At 38.8% G+C, this 18,106-nt stretch overlaps 1 protein-coding gene across 1 annotated transcript in view; it reads left to right on the forward strand.

Annotated features, from left to right (window-relative positions):
• The window catches only part of PROS1 (protein S), a 46,544-nt gene extending 28,724 nt beyond the window's left edge, over nt 1–17,820 (forward strand). The window contains exons 8-15 of the mRNA XM_054973507.1: nt 2,217–2,338; nt 4,202–4,320; nt 5,055–5,244; nt 6,546–6,713; nt 10,313–10,481; nt 12,757–12,908; nt 13,757–13,973; nt 15,102–17,820. Coding sequence (XP_054829482.1) covers nt 2,217–2,338; nt 4,202–4,320; nt 5,055–5,244; nt 6,546–6,713; nt 10,313–10,481; nt 12,757–12,908; nt 13,757–13,973; nt 15,102–15,280 — 1,316 coding nt within the window. The 3' untranslated portion in view covers nt 15,281–17,820. The remainder of the gene's footprint in view (nt 1–2,216; nt 2,339–4,201; nt 4,321–5,054; nt 5,245–6,545; nt 6,714–10,312; nt 10,482–12,756; nt 12,909–13,756; nt 13,974–15,101) is intronic.
• Nucleotides 17,821–18,106: the final 286 nt, after the last annotated feature.

The raw sequence follows: 18,106 nt of genomic DNA on the forward strand, positions 1-18,106 counted from the left end.
GAGTTGTTTAGTGGGTTTGAAGGAGAGAAGGACATAGGGAAAGGTGAGCATATTGAGGCTGCCAGAAAAGAAAGAGGAAATAGTGTGGGGAAAGGGATACAGAGAAAAGTGAAGTACCCTCCACAAGTCCTTGCAGATTCTCCACCATGCAACTGAGCCTGACTCAGCCAGTGCCATGCAACTGGGCCATATGGGAGAGGCTGCCAGGGTAGGGGAGATAAAGATGGGGGCAGACAAAAGTGAGTTGGAAGGAGAGAAGAAATCAGGAACAGGTGAGAGGGTATGGGGGGCAGGAAAGGGAAAGAGGTCATAGTGGGGGAGGGGGAATTAGATGCATCCCGCAAGTCCTTGTGGGTCCCCTAGTTGTCTTACGCATTTTCTGCATTTTTTGCAGAATTTATGCCTGTTGTGTAGAGTGGAGTGACCCTTGAGAAAAGCACCCATTATCATTATAGTTATATTTGGGTATCTTACACCATCTTATTAAACTTTTCTTCAGTCCGTTATTCTGTTGAGCAACTATCCCCAAACCAATCTTTTGATATTCTTGTGAAAGTTTTACTTAGGTGAGTATTCAATTTGTTGGAAAAAATCAGACTTCAATCATTCAAGAAACATAAATGCCTAGGATAGTATACAGTCAAACTCTACACTCACTTACTCTCTCCCTCCCCCTTCCCCTATGTGTGTACACACACACACACACACACACACACACACACACTCTTCATTTATACCCCACCTTCCTCCCCAATGGGGACTCCAAGCAACTTCTCCGGTCCTCCATTTTACCCTCACAACCACCCTCTGACTGAGTGTGACTGACCCAAGATCACCCAGGGAGCTTTCATGGCAGACTGGGTATTCATCCCTTAGTCTGCCAGATCTTAGTCCAACCGCTACACCACATTGACTACCAGTGTAATCCTAAACAGAGTTACTCCAGTCTAAGCCCATTGAAACCAACGGGCTTAAATTGGAGTAACACTTCCTAGGATTGCATTGTATATGTGTCACTGCTCAAATCAGTGATGTTTTAGTTACAGGCGTAAAAATTTTTGCCTTATTCTGATGCCTTTATGATCTTCTTACACAGCTAGAGTCTGTTTATTCACATAGTCGGCAGGTTACTAATACTGTCTTTCGCACAGCCATGCACTTCTAAATTATTTATTGTGTTGAGCCAACAAAGCAGAGAATGTAGTCAGCTTTGCTCAGTTGGGACAAAATGTGTTTTGCTCTGGTCAGCCCATATTTTCTCTCTGAATGATTGCTTTCCAAGCCTCCTGGGCTTCATAATTTGGTGCCCACACACACATCCATATATATTTGTATTGATCTCGTTTTGTTTTGTTTTTCCAAGGCAGTATGTGTGGGTGTATGCACAGTGGTTGAGCATATCGATGGTGCTTTTTTTCAACTGTAAGGGACAGTAATAGCCAATTATAGTTCCAGGACCCAGACAAATTGGTTTGAGATTTCCCACACAACCAGCTTTCTGACTTACAGCTTCATGGCTCAGTTCTGTGAAATTCTTGCTCTTTCAGATTGCCTTTCCCACAGAGTCCTCTGGTCCCAGCTTCCATAAACATTTGCTGGGAGAGGAAAAGCGTACATTTTCATGTGAGTGGGACATATAAGGTTGGGGGGGAAGTTAAAATATTTGTATTCAGTGATAGAATATTTTTATTCAGTAGATTCTATTACTTAATTAGCCTAATCTATTGTTCTTTTCCACTTTTGCAGACAAAATGAATTATGCTCAGGCATCAGTGTGTCTTTTGTGAGTTACAGAAAATGGACTATTAGTAGAGTAGTCCTACATAATTTGCAGCCCACCAAACCAAACAAAGTCACTGCCCCATCCATGCACGGCATCCCACTCTTCCAGGCAATCTGTCAACTTTATTTTTGCTGGTATAAAAATGGAATCCAGTTTCCAGAGTACATGTCTGGCAGGCTCGCATACTGTGCAGGTCATCATAGGAGAATGTCTGCATCCACTTTGAAGAGAAAGTGTGATGTCTGTGGAACCAGCTGCCAGAAACTTGCCCAATATTCATCTTATTTTTAAAAATATATGCAAGCTCTGCAGTAGCAAAACTACAACTATGCCTCTTTTAAGATTTCATTTTAACTCCCAAGGATGCAACTGTATGTTTTGAAAACAAAAGCCGGTATAAGTGTCATGCTGTGTGCTTCCCTATTTACTGCAGATGTAGATGAATGTGCCGAAAACATTTGTTCTCAAATGTGTATCAATTCTCCAGGAAGCTACACTTGCTATTGTGATGGCAAGAAAGGCTTCAAGCTTGCTAGAGACATGAAAACTTGTGAGGTAAGGCACCACTGTTCCCCCTCCCTCCCTTGCTTTTCTTTAATAAATGTAAAGAAGTGAAATATTCTTCTCCAGTGAGGTTTGAAAAACACCAAGACCATGTCCTTATACTGCATGTTTTGTTTTTTGTTTTGTTTGTGTATACTCTTCTGCCTCATCTGTATGGTCAAGGCAATTTACAGTAAAACAGAGTAGAACAAAAGTCCATGGTGCTTCAGGGGTAATTGTAATCAGTGGACAAAAGTTGCAGCAGCACCAGGCCCCAAGCTGGGGGTGCCTGACTGACCCCAATTCCTCCCCCCCAGTGTAGGGGGGCAGTTGGCTGGGTAGCAGTGACTTCTCATATGGCTCCTTGTGGGGTTTGGGCAGTTGGCTTGACAGTAGCAGCTATTTGTGCCTGGCTTATGTTGGTAGCAGCAGCTCCTGCTCATCTCACACTGGGTGTCGGCCAGCCAGTGTCAGGGGTTAGGCCCAGCAGGGGAGGCCAGCAGGGGAGTAGCAGTGATTTTGGGAAATTATCCTGGATTTTTACTATGGGCTCCAGAATCACAAAGACTACCCCTGTGGTCTTGTATACATATAAATACGTACGTATTTAAGCAATGCCTGTTTAACACCACTTATTTGCAAACTACTGTATATCTCTAATCTTGTACAAAATTCTATGAAAACAGTTCATTTTTCTGAAATGTTCAAAACCTGTATTAGTGCTACTGAAATATTTGCATAGCTTTAAGTCCCTTCACTTTAATAATTCTTTCACTACAAACTAAAACCTTCCTAAGAGGTATATTAAACGATCAAAGTATTCACATTTCTTAGATGGAGAAACAGCGAGGTATGCAGGGTTTCAATGAAAATGTTTCTGTATGAATGGCTTCCTTTATACTTCTTTGGCAAGACTGAGCTTGTTGAAGTGTATTCAGCTACCACTAAAAACAAGCTTTGAGGTACTTCAATGCAACAGGGCTTAAATAGTTCACAGATCAAAGGCAGCTATTGTGCTTTAACATACTTACGAGAACTTGGTGAGTGGTAGTTAACTTTGATTTAATGATTAGGCAACATGAGGTGTGATTTCATTCCCAACTGATATGAAATCAGCAAGCTGGCTATACAATTTGGTAAATTGACTAGTGTATGGAAAATAGATTCAAAAGTAATCTTTTAAATAAGTGTCAGAATTGCTCACAAGAAATTTGTTTGAGATTCCTTTACACTAAAGTTTTGCCTTTACCCGCATCTATAAGATTAGAGCTGTTGTTCCAAAAAAAATCTGGCCTAACCGTGCAGTCTTTAGTCATAATGCAGTTATGCTGGCCCATGCCTGCAATAATGCACTCATCAGCTATGCAGATTGCATTGATTGGTGTGTTTCTATTGTTCAACGAATTCCTAGTCTAATGAAGGTCTCACAAGTGCTAGTCAGAAGGCACCCCGTCATTTCCAGGAGAAAGACTATAAAGCTATTTTACCACAAAAAAAGAAGTTTGATTCAAATGATTGGTGTTTTTCTCAATATACTTTTGGCAATTGCCCTTTAATGAATCTAGCAGAGATTCTAGCTAGAATCTAGCAATGAATCTGTTGTTTGAAGGAATCCACTGTACAATGAACTTGCCAGGTCCACTGTCCAACAAATGGTGGTGGCAGATGTCATTATATTGTCATTAAGAATGTCTTCAGATAGCCTAATTCTACATGATTACCACTGTATAATGAGTACAAATGGCAGCATACATTGTGGGGGGAGGGGGGAGGCATTGGAATCTGTCCTACATTGGTAAAATTGATTAAGGATAGATTTGAACTTGCCTTGGTCAAATTATATAACAAGTGTTTCTTTTTTGCTGTTATTCCTAGCCTGTGCAAGATTGTCTCACGCTGAATCTTGAAACCAATTATGAATTGCTTTATCTGGCAGAGCAATTTATAGGGATTCCTGTTTTATATTTAAGGTTTAGACTGCCAGAAGTTACAAGGTAAGTAGATGTCAGAAGGCCAGTCTGGTGTGGTGGATAAGAGTGTGGGACCCTAATCTGGAGAACTGGGTTTGCTTCCCCACTCCTCCACTTGAAGCCAGCTGGGTAACCTTGGGTTAGTCACAGCTTCTAGGAGCTCTCTCTGTCACACCTACCTCACAGGATGTTTTGTTGTGGGGATAATTATAACATAGTTTGTAAGCCGCTCTGAGTGGCCGTTAAGTTGTCCTGAAGGGTGGTATATAAATTGAATGTTGTTTTGTTGTTGTTTTGTTGTTGTTGTTGTTAAATATGGGACAGCAGGGGAAGAGGTACACTTTACTTCAGTCGGGCAATCTAAGGGCACCAGGCCTAGCTAAAAGTTCTTTACTATGGTATGGTCTGTGAGTCATATTTCAGAAACTATTTTTTCTTTCAAAACTCATGCATTTTTATGTACAAGTGAGATTGTGGTGGGAAAGCCATGTTACAAATTTGTACTGAACCTGAATAACGGTGCTTGGGGCTCTGGATCTCAGTAGGTACACCCACTCAGACTCACTCAGACTGTTGCTTGTGAGTTGCCTTACGCAACTTTCTTTCCTTTTTTAAGCACAGTTTATTAGTTAGATTTTATTATTATAAAATATTATTATTAATATATTTTAATCTGTAATAACTTTCACAGTGCACAGATTCAGTCTGTTTTATATTCTGTCCTTTCCCTATGATTGTGCTTTTCTGTCCCCTCCCAGGTTTTCAGCCGAATTTGATTTTCGGACCTACGATAATGAGGGTGTTATATTGTATGCTGAATCTCCTGATTATACATCATGGATTTTGCTTGCACTTCGTGATGGGAAGATTGAAATTCAGTTCAAGAATGAAGTGGCAACCAAAGTAACAGCTGGTGGCAAAGCCCTTAATGATGGCTTGTGGCACATAGTAAGTTTTTTTTTCAGTTTCAGGAATTTAAAATAAAATTGTGAGGAATCCTCTTGTCAAACAACTTGATAAATATGCAACAGAAACTGACTTTCACCAAATGCTTTGGTGACCTTATAACAATTTACAGTTTATATGCTTCAGTTGTAGTTCTGTGCCTAAGAATCAGGGGAATGCTTTCTCTTTGTTCAGACACCAATAGTTTAAATTGGAGTTTAGTAATACAAAAATGCTGGAACTTTCTTTGTCTAAACTAGATATGATCCAAAATTGCCTTGTATAAAAGACTATATAAAGCTCACTAATAAGTGTAATGTTCTCTTGTTAAGGCGAATATCTTTCACATGAAACAAAATTGGAACAATGAGAGTAAATCCAGGCATCATAATAAAGGTGTCTTATTTTTTAAAAAACAGTTTCTTTGAACATCAGGGAACTTAATTACACTTTTAATTGGTACTGCATGAGAGACAGAGTCTGGAACCTCTGACCTTTCTCATCATCCATTATCCACCTAATCAGTTCCAGTCTCTTGCACAAAGAATCACACCTGAAAGATTTATGACAACATTCACAGCGAACCTATCTCTGTCCCCAACTCCTCCCTCCCCCCTCCCTTCTGTAATTTTCAGTATAAAAATGTTGAAAATTATTTCCTTTTCATAGCATCTGAAGAAGTGAGCTCTGACTCATGAAAGCTCCTGCTGGAATAAATGTTACTAGTCTTTAAGGTGCCACTGGACTTCTGTTTTATTTTTTAAAATTTATTTAACCGGTAAAATACAGATATAATAATTTCAGATAAACAAACATAAAACAGTTATTAATCCATATGATTAATAAATCTAAAAATTACCTATCAGATCATAAATATCTAAAACATCAATTAAACTATTATGAATTACCTGCCAATGAAGATACCATCATTTAACACAAATATAACACAAATTTTGTTGTGTCACAGTACATTCTCTGTAAAGCAGCAGCATTTGATAGTGTCTGTTCTTTGTCCATTCACTGGAAATGCAAAGCCAGCAGTAGTCCATATTTCTCTCAAATGAGATACATAATTCCATAGCAGGCTGGGAACAAAAGGAAGCACTTGGTAGCCTTTTATTAACAATGTTTAAAAAAAAATTCAGGTACTGCATGAGGTACAGATTAAATTAAAGCCATATTGTATAGTTTTATCTTGTGGTTTGAAAAATGTTTGCTTTAACTTTTAGCAAAACAGAATCCTTGCTGTATTCAGGTTACTACTTTCAACATTTACAAATACATCTGTTTTATTTTACATTTAGATCTCTGTGGAGGAATTAGAACATAGCATCACTGTAAAAATAGCAAAAGAAGCAGTGATGAATATTAACAGTCCAAGAAATCTTTTTAAGCCATCCAATGGCTTTTTGGAGACAAAGGTATACATTGCTGGTCTACCTCGCAAAGTGGACAACACTCTCATTAAAGCGGTAATCTTTTTCAGTATTGATTATGTCATCTCCCTTTTGACATTTTCTCTTATATATACCAACATCTATTCATTTGTCACTACAAAGTCTGAAACAAAATTTGCATGATTTTTCTTTCCACCTTTAAAAACATCACAGTATGTGATGTAAGATGCGAGGCTTCATCTGAGAGACCAGTATGGGATTCTTCTTTTCAATATATTTTCACGTTCAGTTATTAGTTTTATTCTTAGAAGACAAACTTACAACCCTTCCTTTGAATATCCTTATGCTAGCTTTCAAATTTGTGGCTACCATGCTCTATTATATCTGTTTTCATTGAATGTCCCAACTGTTGATCATATTGTAATTTTTCTGTGAATGTCCAAGCTATTGATTATGTTATATTCACTTGCAGTATGCAATCCACTTTGGATCTCAATGAGAAAGCAGACTATAAATAAACAACAGTAATAATTTTGTTACCAGACAATATGAGATACAAGCCAGAAAAGTGGACACTTACTCGTTAGTTTTAAAAGCATTCAAATTGCATAGACTTTGAATAAATCCTTGGTGATACGCATTTTACCTACATCTGAAAATATACGTAGTCACTTCAGTAAAAGTGCAGAACTAAAAAGTATTAGATTTATTTGGTGATTACAGGATCACAGAAAGGGTGGAAAAGGCAGCTAAATTTGTGAAGAACAAATTCATAACAGGTGCATTTACGCTAGCAGTTTAAAGTTGGAAATTCTACTGGATTTGTCCTGCTGTAGGAATTGCATTTAACCAGCAGGAATTGGCAGATAAATTACAGTGTAAAGAACCAGTTATAGTTTCAAGAATCCCAGGGGAAATGGTCATTAAAAGTAAATAACAATGCCTGATAAAAAGCAGCTACTTCTGTCTTTGATAATATCTCTGCTGTGAAAAGTAGCTGTGTTCTGTAGCGGTTCAAGTGTTGGACTTGAGCCAGGGTGACCTAGGATCAAACCCCTTTGCTGTGATATTCCCTAAAAGACCTTGAGACAGTCACCAGCTCTCGGACTTAATCTATCTTATAGGTTGTGAGAATAACATGAAGGAGGAAAGAACTGTGTGCACTCCGTATCCTTGGAGGAAGGGTGGAGGGAAATGTATTAGACAATAATAATAAAATGTACGATAATTATATGGCAAACCTGTCCATCTCCTAACCTGCCTGTCCTAGGACTGCTTCAGTCTATGGATAACTCCTTTTGTGATTTATTTACACAAATATGGTAGCATGGCAAAGAGGCCTAAAAGAGAATATACATTTCTTGCATCGCATATAGGTATCAAATTTTTACATGCCACCTCAAAGGGAACAAAATCTCCTAAACTGGAAGTGCCGTTTTGTCTTATGTTACAGTTATGTGCACATTTGTTTTTTGTTTTTGAGGTATTAGTATATTGTACTATTGGCCTTATGTTCTGTGCCCATAATTGAATTGGCTTTATTTACTTATTGAGTCATTCATCTTTTTCTGTTTTCGCAGCCTTTTTGGTATACCCTATCTTTTTCGCTTGGGTATTTTCCCCTTTTTTGTGGTTAAGCCCCCAACAGTGCCATCCTAAGCATCTCTTCTAAGCCCACGGATTTCAACTGTACTTAGGATGACACTGCAAATCTTGTCCTAAGCCATATGGCTGATTTATTATTGTTTCCCCAATAGAAACTATGCTAATGTGTAAATTCTGGACTCATGGAGGTTGATGCATATCTTAAGTGCCCTTTAAATGTGACACTAGACCCAAAGAACCCTTTGCTAGTAAGTAGTTAATGTAAGCCCAGTCAAGCATCTTGCTTAAACTGGCCTTCTGAAAGTACGGATCTTAGTCCTAGTAGGATGAAAAACAGCTCACAGACTTTCTCAAAGGCCCAGAGTTGAAAGGGAGCAAAGCTACTTCTTCTGTAAGTGGCAATGACAATAGACTTGCTTCTTGGGGCTCTTTGTGGTCTCTGAAATATGTTGTCTTGGTTCTGGAACCCAACCTCCTCTGCATCAAAGTTCAGACAACCCTCCCCAATAAGGCTGGACAGAATCACAGTCCATGACATTGTCACTGGCAAGTAGAAAGAAAAATGTAAACCATCTATGCACAAGCCCTTCCGGTACATAAAGCCCCCTGTATTCCTTATGTGGTCTGAAAAACGTTTATCTCTTATTTCAGACACTAAGAAGCACAAACTAAAGTGCTATGTATTTTGAGTAATCTATGTAATGATTTTTAAAGAACTGTGAATATAAGAGGAGAACTGGTATAACTGAGGACTGTCCTGCTTAAATCTTGTCACATTCATGATTTCATCAACTGGCTTTACACAAACCACTCACTCACAGCATCAACATCTCATCAGTAGGGATGCCATGAACTTTGCTACAAATGAGTTCACCAAGTGAATTTACCATAATCAATGGTAGTGAATCTAGTGAGCTGATTTTGGGATTAGTTCATTAGTGGAGCAAACCACATGATCTCCCTGCAAACTTGCCACTGGAAAGCAACACTTGCAGCTGAAGACAATTGACCTGCTCCCTCTGTTGCAAAAGTGCTAATAAAGCAAAGAATATGCCACAAAAATCAAGGGAATGGCTCAAACACAGTACCTGAAAACAGAATGCACTGCAGTCCTCTTTCCTAGGACTAAGCCTCATCGAATAAAATGGGGTATATTTCTGAGTAAACCACCTTAGGACTGAACTCTCAGTCCCTAAGGTCTGGAATGAAAGCCTCCAGACTAGAATGACGGTCCCTGAGACTGAATTGAGTGCTTTTCCAGGGCTGTTTTGGCCTCCAAGACCACGCCTGAGCTGGTGTGCTGAGATGCAATCTCCTTTTATTCAGTTAGAGTGCATCCTCATTCTTCTTGGCAAGACCATACTATACTCATTCACATGTTTTTCTTGGGAATGGTACTCAAGTATGCATAGAATTGCAGCCTACAGCTTTTATAAACAAAGCTTATTAGTATTATGTGTAGAAAAGTATAGAATTGAAAGAGTAGGTGGATGGTATGACCTAGTAGTTGGATTTGTTGGTCTCCTCCTGAATAACATATGAAGAGCCGTGCTGGATCAGACAAAAGGCCCATCTACTCCAGCACTCTTCACACGGTAGCCAACTCTCCAAGAAGTTGACAAACAGGATGACTGCAACGGCATCAGCCTATCTATGCTTCCCAGCAATTCATATAAAGAGGCATACTACTTTTGGTATTGGAGGAAGTATATCCCAGCAGGTGATCATATTGACTTACATTGTGTAATCCTCCTTGAGTCTCAGTGAGAAAGGCAGAACATAAATATAAATAAATATCCATCATTATTAGTAACCATTGGCGATAAAACATCTAATAAAAATTCACATACTGCAGTTGCCAAAAATAACCATAAGGCAGCACAGATTAGCCTCCATCAAAAGCCCTTCTAAGTAACCCTTTTTTTCAGTGCTTCCTAAAATCTTGCCAGCATGGAAGCCCTCCTAATATTTTCTGAAAAACCGTTCATCAAGTTTCCCTCCACCCACTGACTGATTGTTTTTGGATCAAATCAGAATACCCCAATAATATTGCTGTAACTCTTCTACAGATTAATCCCCGTCTAGATGGATGCATTCGTGCCTGGAACCTGATGAATCAAGGGAATTCTGGTGTGAAAGAAGTCATTCAAGAGAAACAAAGTAAACACTGTTTAGTAAATGTTAGAAAGGGATCTTATTACCCTGGTACTGGAGTGGCAAAGTTTCAAGTTAGCTACAGTAAGTATGTTTCCCACTTCTGATGTTGTACTTTGGTGGTCGCAACATTAATAGAAAGTATCTTTTGGGGAATGGGCTGTGGCTCAGTGGTGCAGCATCTAAGTCCCAAGTTCAGTCTGACATCTCTAGTTCAAAGGTAGTAGATGATGGGGGAAACCTCTATCTGAGACCCTGGAGAGCTGTTGTTGGTCAGAATAGACAATAGTGACCTCAATAGATGAATGATCTGGGTGTAAGGCAGGTGCCTGTGTCCATGTGTACTACCAACACAAAGTTCTGTTCTAGGTCCCAACAACACTCCTCTGTGGAGGTTGAGAAGCATGCTATATTTGCCATGGTATTAAGACTTACTTTTGAAAGTGATCACTTAGCTGGTGATAACACATAAAATTGGGAAGCAGGACTGTAAGGTTTTTCTGCTGTAGAGTGAGTCCACCCAAAGAAATTGCCTCTGGCCTTTTGACCTCTTTGCCTTACTCTGATTCAGGTGGTCCGTCCACATTGCTCAACTCCCCTCCCACATACATTGCATATTTATCTGTCTAGACTTTTATTTGGAGCTTTATTATTTGAAAAGTTCTTTAAATTTTTTTTACATTTGAAAAAAATATATCCCAAAAGAGAGGGTATATCTTCCTAATTAACCTAAAAGGCAGCAAATCAGTACATCCCCTTCAGCTGCAAGTCAGAGAAAGGGTTTTCACTGAACTTGATCCAGGGGAGAACAGTTAACCTATACGGCCTTAACTGGTGTAGTGGTTAGTGTCAGACTCTAGGATCTGGGATACCCAGGTTTGAATCCTCAGTCTTGCATGGGAGCTCAGTGGATGACATAAGGCCAGTCACATACTTTCTGCCTAACCTAGTTTACAGGGTTATGAGGATAAAATGGAGAAGTGGATTATGTAAGCTGCTTTGGGTCCTCTTTGGGGGAAGACGGGGTGCATAAATGTAGTCATGATGTGACTGTGTCCAGACTATTGAGTGAAATCTACTTTTGATGTGGTTTGATGTGGTTGCCTGCTTTTCTTGAATATTGCAACCCAATCAAATATTTTAGGGCATCTGGCACTAGAGGTACCCCCCCCCCCCCAATCTAGGAAATCTCGATCCAGGTTTCAGGGATCCCCCCAAAATCTGCCTAAGACAGATAAGAGAATCCTGGATTTATTCAGACCGTTATTCCCTATGGGGGAAATTATCTGGGTGGATAAGGGTGGTATTTGTCAAGCAAATTCCAACAAATTTGCAGGGAAGCTACCCCTGGCTGTCCTCAAAACACTGTGCAAGTTTCAGGAGGATTGGACTTTGGGGTACAATTCTATGGGCCACTGAAAAAGGTGTCCCCAGTCACTCCATTATTCCCTAAGAGAAAAACTATTGGGCTGGAGTTTTCAAGAAAACTCCACTAAATTGCAGGGAATCTACTCCTGACTGTTCTTTAAAGACCATCCAACTTTCAGGAAGATTGGACTCCGTGGTCCAATTCTACAGACCCCTGGCAAAGGTGCCCCCAGCCACTCTCCGTTGTTTCCTACGAGGGAAACATTTCTAAGTGGGCTTTCAGGCAGAAACACATAGAGGTATGGCTACCATTGGCCAAAGACACACTCCTTACATGCAAGAGAAAGTCCAACATAACCAAATTGAATCAAGGGACCAACATTAAACCAGAGAATCATGTCAAAACAGAGAATTCCACCCAAACTAAACTGAAGCAAGAGAGACTCTTGCAACTTAAGTTCAAGTGAACCAGTGTCAGTCACAGAAGCCAGACAGACAAGGAGAGCTCCTGCATGGATTGGCCACTCACTCACTCTCCCTCCCTCCTGCCTGTGCCTCACTCCCCCCTCCTCCTCCCCTCTTAAAAAATAGCCAGGAGAAGCCCAGGAGGGAGCCAGCCAGAGGCTGAAGCCATGATTCCAGGATCTGAATGCAGGTTCCCAGATCATATCCCATATTCTCTGATTTGATTCAGGAAAGTTGGATTTAGCAAAAAGTTGGCTTTTCCCCCAGATCCAGATCATTCACCTCTATCTGGCACATATCTACTGTATCCATTTCCTTGGAAGCTACAAAGGCTCATAGGCTAATAATATGAAAGTCAAAGACAGTTGTTTTTACCTCAAACTCTACCCTCAGTAATACAAATTCTCAGTTTTTGTCTATTTTGCCAAAGCAGAGCTAAAAATTAAACCAAAATAAATGAGAAACCAGCTTTTGTGACTTACTAACGGATACTTTTCTTTGTTACTTTGTTAAAAATAAAACTCAGACAACAGCCTCAGCAATACAGAAGATTGGTTGATAAATTTCACTTTGACCATTCGTCCATCCAGAAGCACAGGAGTGATGCTTGCCTTGATTTCTGGGGAAACAGTACCTCTTGCTTTATCAATAGTAGAGTCCAACTCATCAAACTCCCAGGTAGTCCTTTGCTCCCACTGCAGGCATGTATATGTGTCAATTTTTGTTTGTGTTAACAGTATGAGATCCAGTCAGGTGTAGTAGTTTGTGTCAGACTAGGGTCTGGGATACCAGATTCAGATCTCCAGTCTATCACTGAATCTTGCTGGGTGACCTTGGGCCAGTAATCTACTTCACAGAATTGTTGTGAGGATAAAATGGATGAGAGTAGAATGATGTGAGCTGGTTTGGGTCCCCATTGTGGAGAAACCTCACATGAATATCTGATCTTACTGAAAGTCGTTTTTTTAACCACTAGAAACCTAAGCCAAAACCTGACATATTGTTAAAGATATTGGGCCTTGTGAATGACTAGTTTAATTACTAGTCAGGCTAGTAGGCTTAGCTAATTCAAAGGATCAGTTTTGATGTAGTATTTTCTTACTTGATACCACTTCATAATGTATGGGGGCAAGGAGAAGGTTACTTGTTTGGAATCTCCCTTTTCAGATATCTCTGAAGAAAATTATTAGTGACATGCAAGCTTTCTATGAACAGGTTTGGATGAGGGGTGTTTTGATCAATCTGCTCCCCTATAAGATGACTATGACTCATCAGAATCTGCTTGTTTTTACTGGCTGTTAATACTTGAAGCTCTTTGAAATCTATGTATCTGTTTATTTATTTTATTAACATTAGTATGCCTGATCTTTCCTTTGCAGCTTACAATTCCAAGATTAAAAACATAGACAATGCAATAAAACACCATCCCCCCTACTAAGAAAATGCCTGCAACTCAAATCCCATTAAAAACAAAATGTAATTACTCTTGGTGGTGTACCTGATTTTTGTTTGCTTCTTGCTCCTAGGAACTCATTGTGTCTATTGAGAATGTCATTGTTGCCCGTTTGGAGTCAGAGAAGTTATGTACCTCGAGAAGAGTGCTAGTAGGACTCCGAATCAGCAGGGAGTTGCTTGAACTTACTGCTGATTCACATTCAGATATCACTTACTTGGATAAACAGTTTGGTGTCCTGGATCAAGCAATGAGGGGACCCATTGATACCTATCTAGGTGGCATTCCTGGTAAATGTCGTTTCTTTCATTATAATTTAGTTGTTATAGCATTGTTTATGTGTTTGTTTCAAAATAAGAGTACTGCATTTTCTTTAAGTAATTTTGTGTAGTTGTTATTAAAGCCTAGTATTGTAGTAGCAGTAATAATGTACTAGCTTAACACCAATAGAAGCAGAGTCTATTCTGGGATTTGACCCTGGGGACCTCTATTTTCTCATTCCCATTCTGCACCCTCTCATCTCACTCTTTCTCTTTTAACTTTTATCATATACCTCAAGCGCTCTCTGCTGACATGTCTGAGAACTGCGTTGGCATAGCCTGTGTTTTAACGTAAAGATATGTGAGGGAAATGTATGCTTATAAGAATCTAGTTTTTTGGCTTCGATAAGCCACTTTTTGGCATGGTTTTGGCATGGTGGATCATGGAACTTCCATGATCCTTATATGAACACTAGCTTATAACATCTGGTCAACCTTTAGACACTTGTGCCTGAACCACCTACCTATCTAAAACTCTTACAGCACAGAAGTGGCTGTCCTGATAATCTGTTGTCTAAATTTTAAGACTCTTGTTTAGTGCCTTTATTGATTACATAAATTAATTTTTTTACATTCAGTCTCCTCCTTTCCTTTTACGTTTTTCTCTTCCAAATACTTTACTCCATATCCCATATCCCCTTTCCTTGTTCCCTGATTCCATTCCTCTTCCAGATATTAACTCACAACCTATATAATGTTATCCACCACTCCCAAGATCAAACCCTTTCCCCTTAGCCCCCATTCCCTCCCTTTATGATGGTTATTAATGTTAACATTTTCTCTTAAAATAAATGGGAAACTGATTTAAAAAAATGAAGCATTCCAACAAGGATATCACAAAATGTTTTGTGGCAAAATGAACAATTAAAATGTTGACTTAAAAATATCCTTTTCAATAGCTGAAATAGTATGTGAGAAGCTTTCCATTATATAACATTTTTGCTGTGATCCGACCTAGCTTGTGCTTGTTGATATATATATTTCCAATAAATGTAAGCCTTAGCAACCATAGTTTTTTCTGGTGTTTTTAATTTTTTTTTTTATTAAACAAATTGGTATTGCAAAATGGGCATTGATTTTCTGTGGTGTTTTATGCAGATATGCCAATCGATGCAACCCCAGTAACGCTTTTTTATAATGGTTGCATGGAGGTGAAGGTCAATGAGGAGCCCTTGGATCTGGACGAAGCTGTCTTCAAGAAGAATGACATCCGATCACATTCGTGCCCTTTGATTATGAATGAAATGCAGAATTCTGAAGTTGATGATATCTTCTAAGAGAATCCAGATCGTTTTGTACAAAATGGATAGAATTAGAAATTGAACTGCAAAGATTCTCCTTTTTAATGGTATATTTTGAGAACCAATAAATTGTATCCTTTTCCAGTATAAAGGGAGAACACCAGGATTAATATTCCATCGAAGAAATCTGTGTCATAACATCTTAGTTGAATAGGCTACCTGTCAACATGTATACAGTTTATATTTGTATTTTACTTAATTTGTAAAATAAAATCAGAGAACACCTGCCTGGTCTCAATATTTGGTATGTTATAATGTGGTGGCTGCAAATTAACACTGAACAGATGGAATCAAGTATTTTCTTTTACCTTATAAAATAATTTTGCATCCAGATCCTAAACTATTCTGTACCAATAGAAGAGTTTGCTGTGACCAAAATAGCCCAGGTGAGCCTGATCTCGTCAGATCACAGAAGTTAAGCAGGGTCGACCCTGTTAGTAATTGGATGGGAGATCTCCAACGAAGATCAAGGTTGCAGAGGCAGGCAATGACAAACCACCTCTGTTAGCCTCTTGCCCATGAAAACCTTGGCAGGGGTCGCCATAAGTCAGCTATGACTTGAGGGCACTCTGCACCACCATAGAAGAGTTTACAGTCTCATATACAGAGAGTGTACCAACACCTATGCTATCAGCCTGTCACACATATGATGATGATGCATCAAGGGGATTACAATCAGATAATGAGCACACAAATGTTTGAGATTAAAGTACCAGTGAGATAATTGTAACAGACTATATATATAAATTATATTAAATGGATCCAATCTTTTTCCTAAGGTAGACATACTAACAGCAGCAGCCAAGCTCAACCTTCTGTCAAATACTTCCAGTAATAAAGTAAGCTGTATACTGTTTATGTAATCTTCTGTGTCAAAAGATTGCCTTTTGTGGTATATTTCAGATGATACACATTCGGCAAAATGTGAAAGGGATGTATTTAATAGTGGACAGAGTGAAAGCTTGAATTCACATTAAAGCCTGTTCTGCATTCGAGGTGAGGGATTCTAGTATTGTAGTTCTAGTAAGAATGATCTGAACATGAATTAGTTTAGTGTCCTGTCGTTGTCAGAGAGCAGCTTTAGGGCATCCAGTGACAGCCCGTTTTCTCACAGCACAGCATACATCTCCATTAACTGATGGTGAATTCTCATTTCTAATTGGTAAAGTTAGATATTGCTTGAAACCAGCACACTGTAGCCAGATGATAAATTGAACCATAACTTATAGTATAATATTACTATTCGTGCTGAAGGAACTGTGTATGCCAATGAGGTTTATCTTTAACACATTTACTTGGCTCCATTGAAATCAATTGGACTTCCAAGTAAATGTATTTAGGATTCTGGTACCAGTGCATTAGAATTTAATGGTCTGGCACCTTAATTCCAAGGTTCCAGCAACCTGAAATGATGACCAGAGCAAACTTGTAGCCTAAAATCAGCTTTAAATACCAATCCAAATTTTACTTTCCTGGGAATAAGCTCCGCTGAATAAAAATGTGTCTTACTTCTAAATGGACCTGTTTAGGACTGCTCACTTAATCAGTGGAAAGTGAGTGTATCTAAGGCAGGATCCAATCATAGAAGGTGCTGGGAAATTCATGATTGGATCTTTCCAGTGGCTTTTTAACAAAACTACAGCAGTATCAGGAACCCAGTTTGGATCAGGAGTGTGCCAGGATAGAAAACAGGTAAATCTTTTCATCCCTGCATAGTTTCACAAATTGAAACAAGGTTTTTAATATTTTATAGCCCTCTAAATAAAAAGTTGGGCACCCATTTTTCTTAACTGGCAAGCAACAATGCTGTGATTAACAAAATCATACTACAGATAAACGCCCCCTCAAGAGTGTGTGTGGTTCCAATCCAAGCTAGAGCCAATCCTTTAAAAGACTGGTGGAGATTCATGATCTCTAACAGGTCTAGTTTAATCTCAGAGGTAAACTTCTAGCCTAAAGACCATGATCCTAAACTGCATGGAATTCACTTTCAGAAGCTCTTGAAATCTTGGTTCTCCATACATATGCTTGCATGTAGAAATGTTCTTTTTCTACTGTGTTGCCATCCTTGCACAAGATTGCTGTGCCAAATAGTTTTGGGTTTTTTAAAGTATGAAGTGATTTGGCAGATGAACACTCTGGGCTCCTGGGAGAAAAGTAAGCAGGAATAGATGATTGGAAATGTAGATCACTGGCATGCACCTGATCAGATCTGGCTTGTTGTCACTATTTCTAGATATAGATGCAGTAAAAGTACATATTGCAGAACTGTGCCAGAAGAAGAGGGCTAAATGCTTCTGTGTTGTGTTTTCTCAAAGCCAAGGAGGGTAAGGAATATTTATAAATAAAAACACATGACAAATGAGTTTGTTCCCTATACTTTTAATTGATTTACATTTTTTCCTGTATTAATATTGTAATGTGTTCTGATTCTAATGTAAAATACTGAGCTGGATGAATTTTTTTTCCAAAGTGTAAATGCTGGTCTAACAAAAATAAAAGAGAATTTGCAAATACCTTTCCATGTCAGGAGTACTTCATGTTGATGTTCTAATTATCAAAGCCATTTAAGAGAATGTGGTTTCCTTAAAATGATACCAGGGTTTCTTTATTGTACAAACACAAACCAATATCATCTGTTACAATTTTATAATAGATCATATATTTGGACTCAGCTTATCCAAAGGTTCATCCAATATTTCTCCTGTTATGATTGATCATATAGATCTTTTGTTCACATAATTTGTTTTCATTCCTCTGCCACCAATGTATCCATCTATCATATTTTTATCCTGCCATTTT

Source organism: Eublepharis macularius, chromosome 3 (assembly GCF_028583425.1).
Source record: "Eublepharis macularius isolate TG4126 chromosome 3, MPM_Emac_v1.0, whole genome shotgun sequence".
Lineage (NCBI taxonomy): Eukaryota > Metazoa > Chordata > Lepidosauria > Squamata > Eublepharidae > Eublepharis > Eublepharis macularius.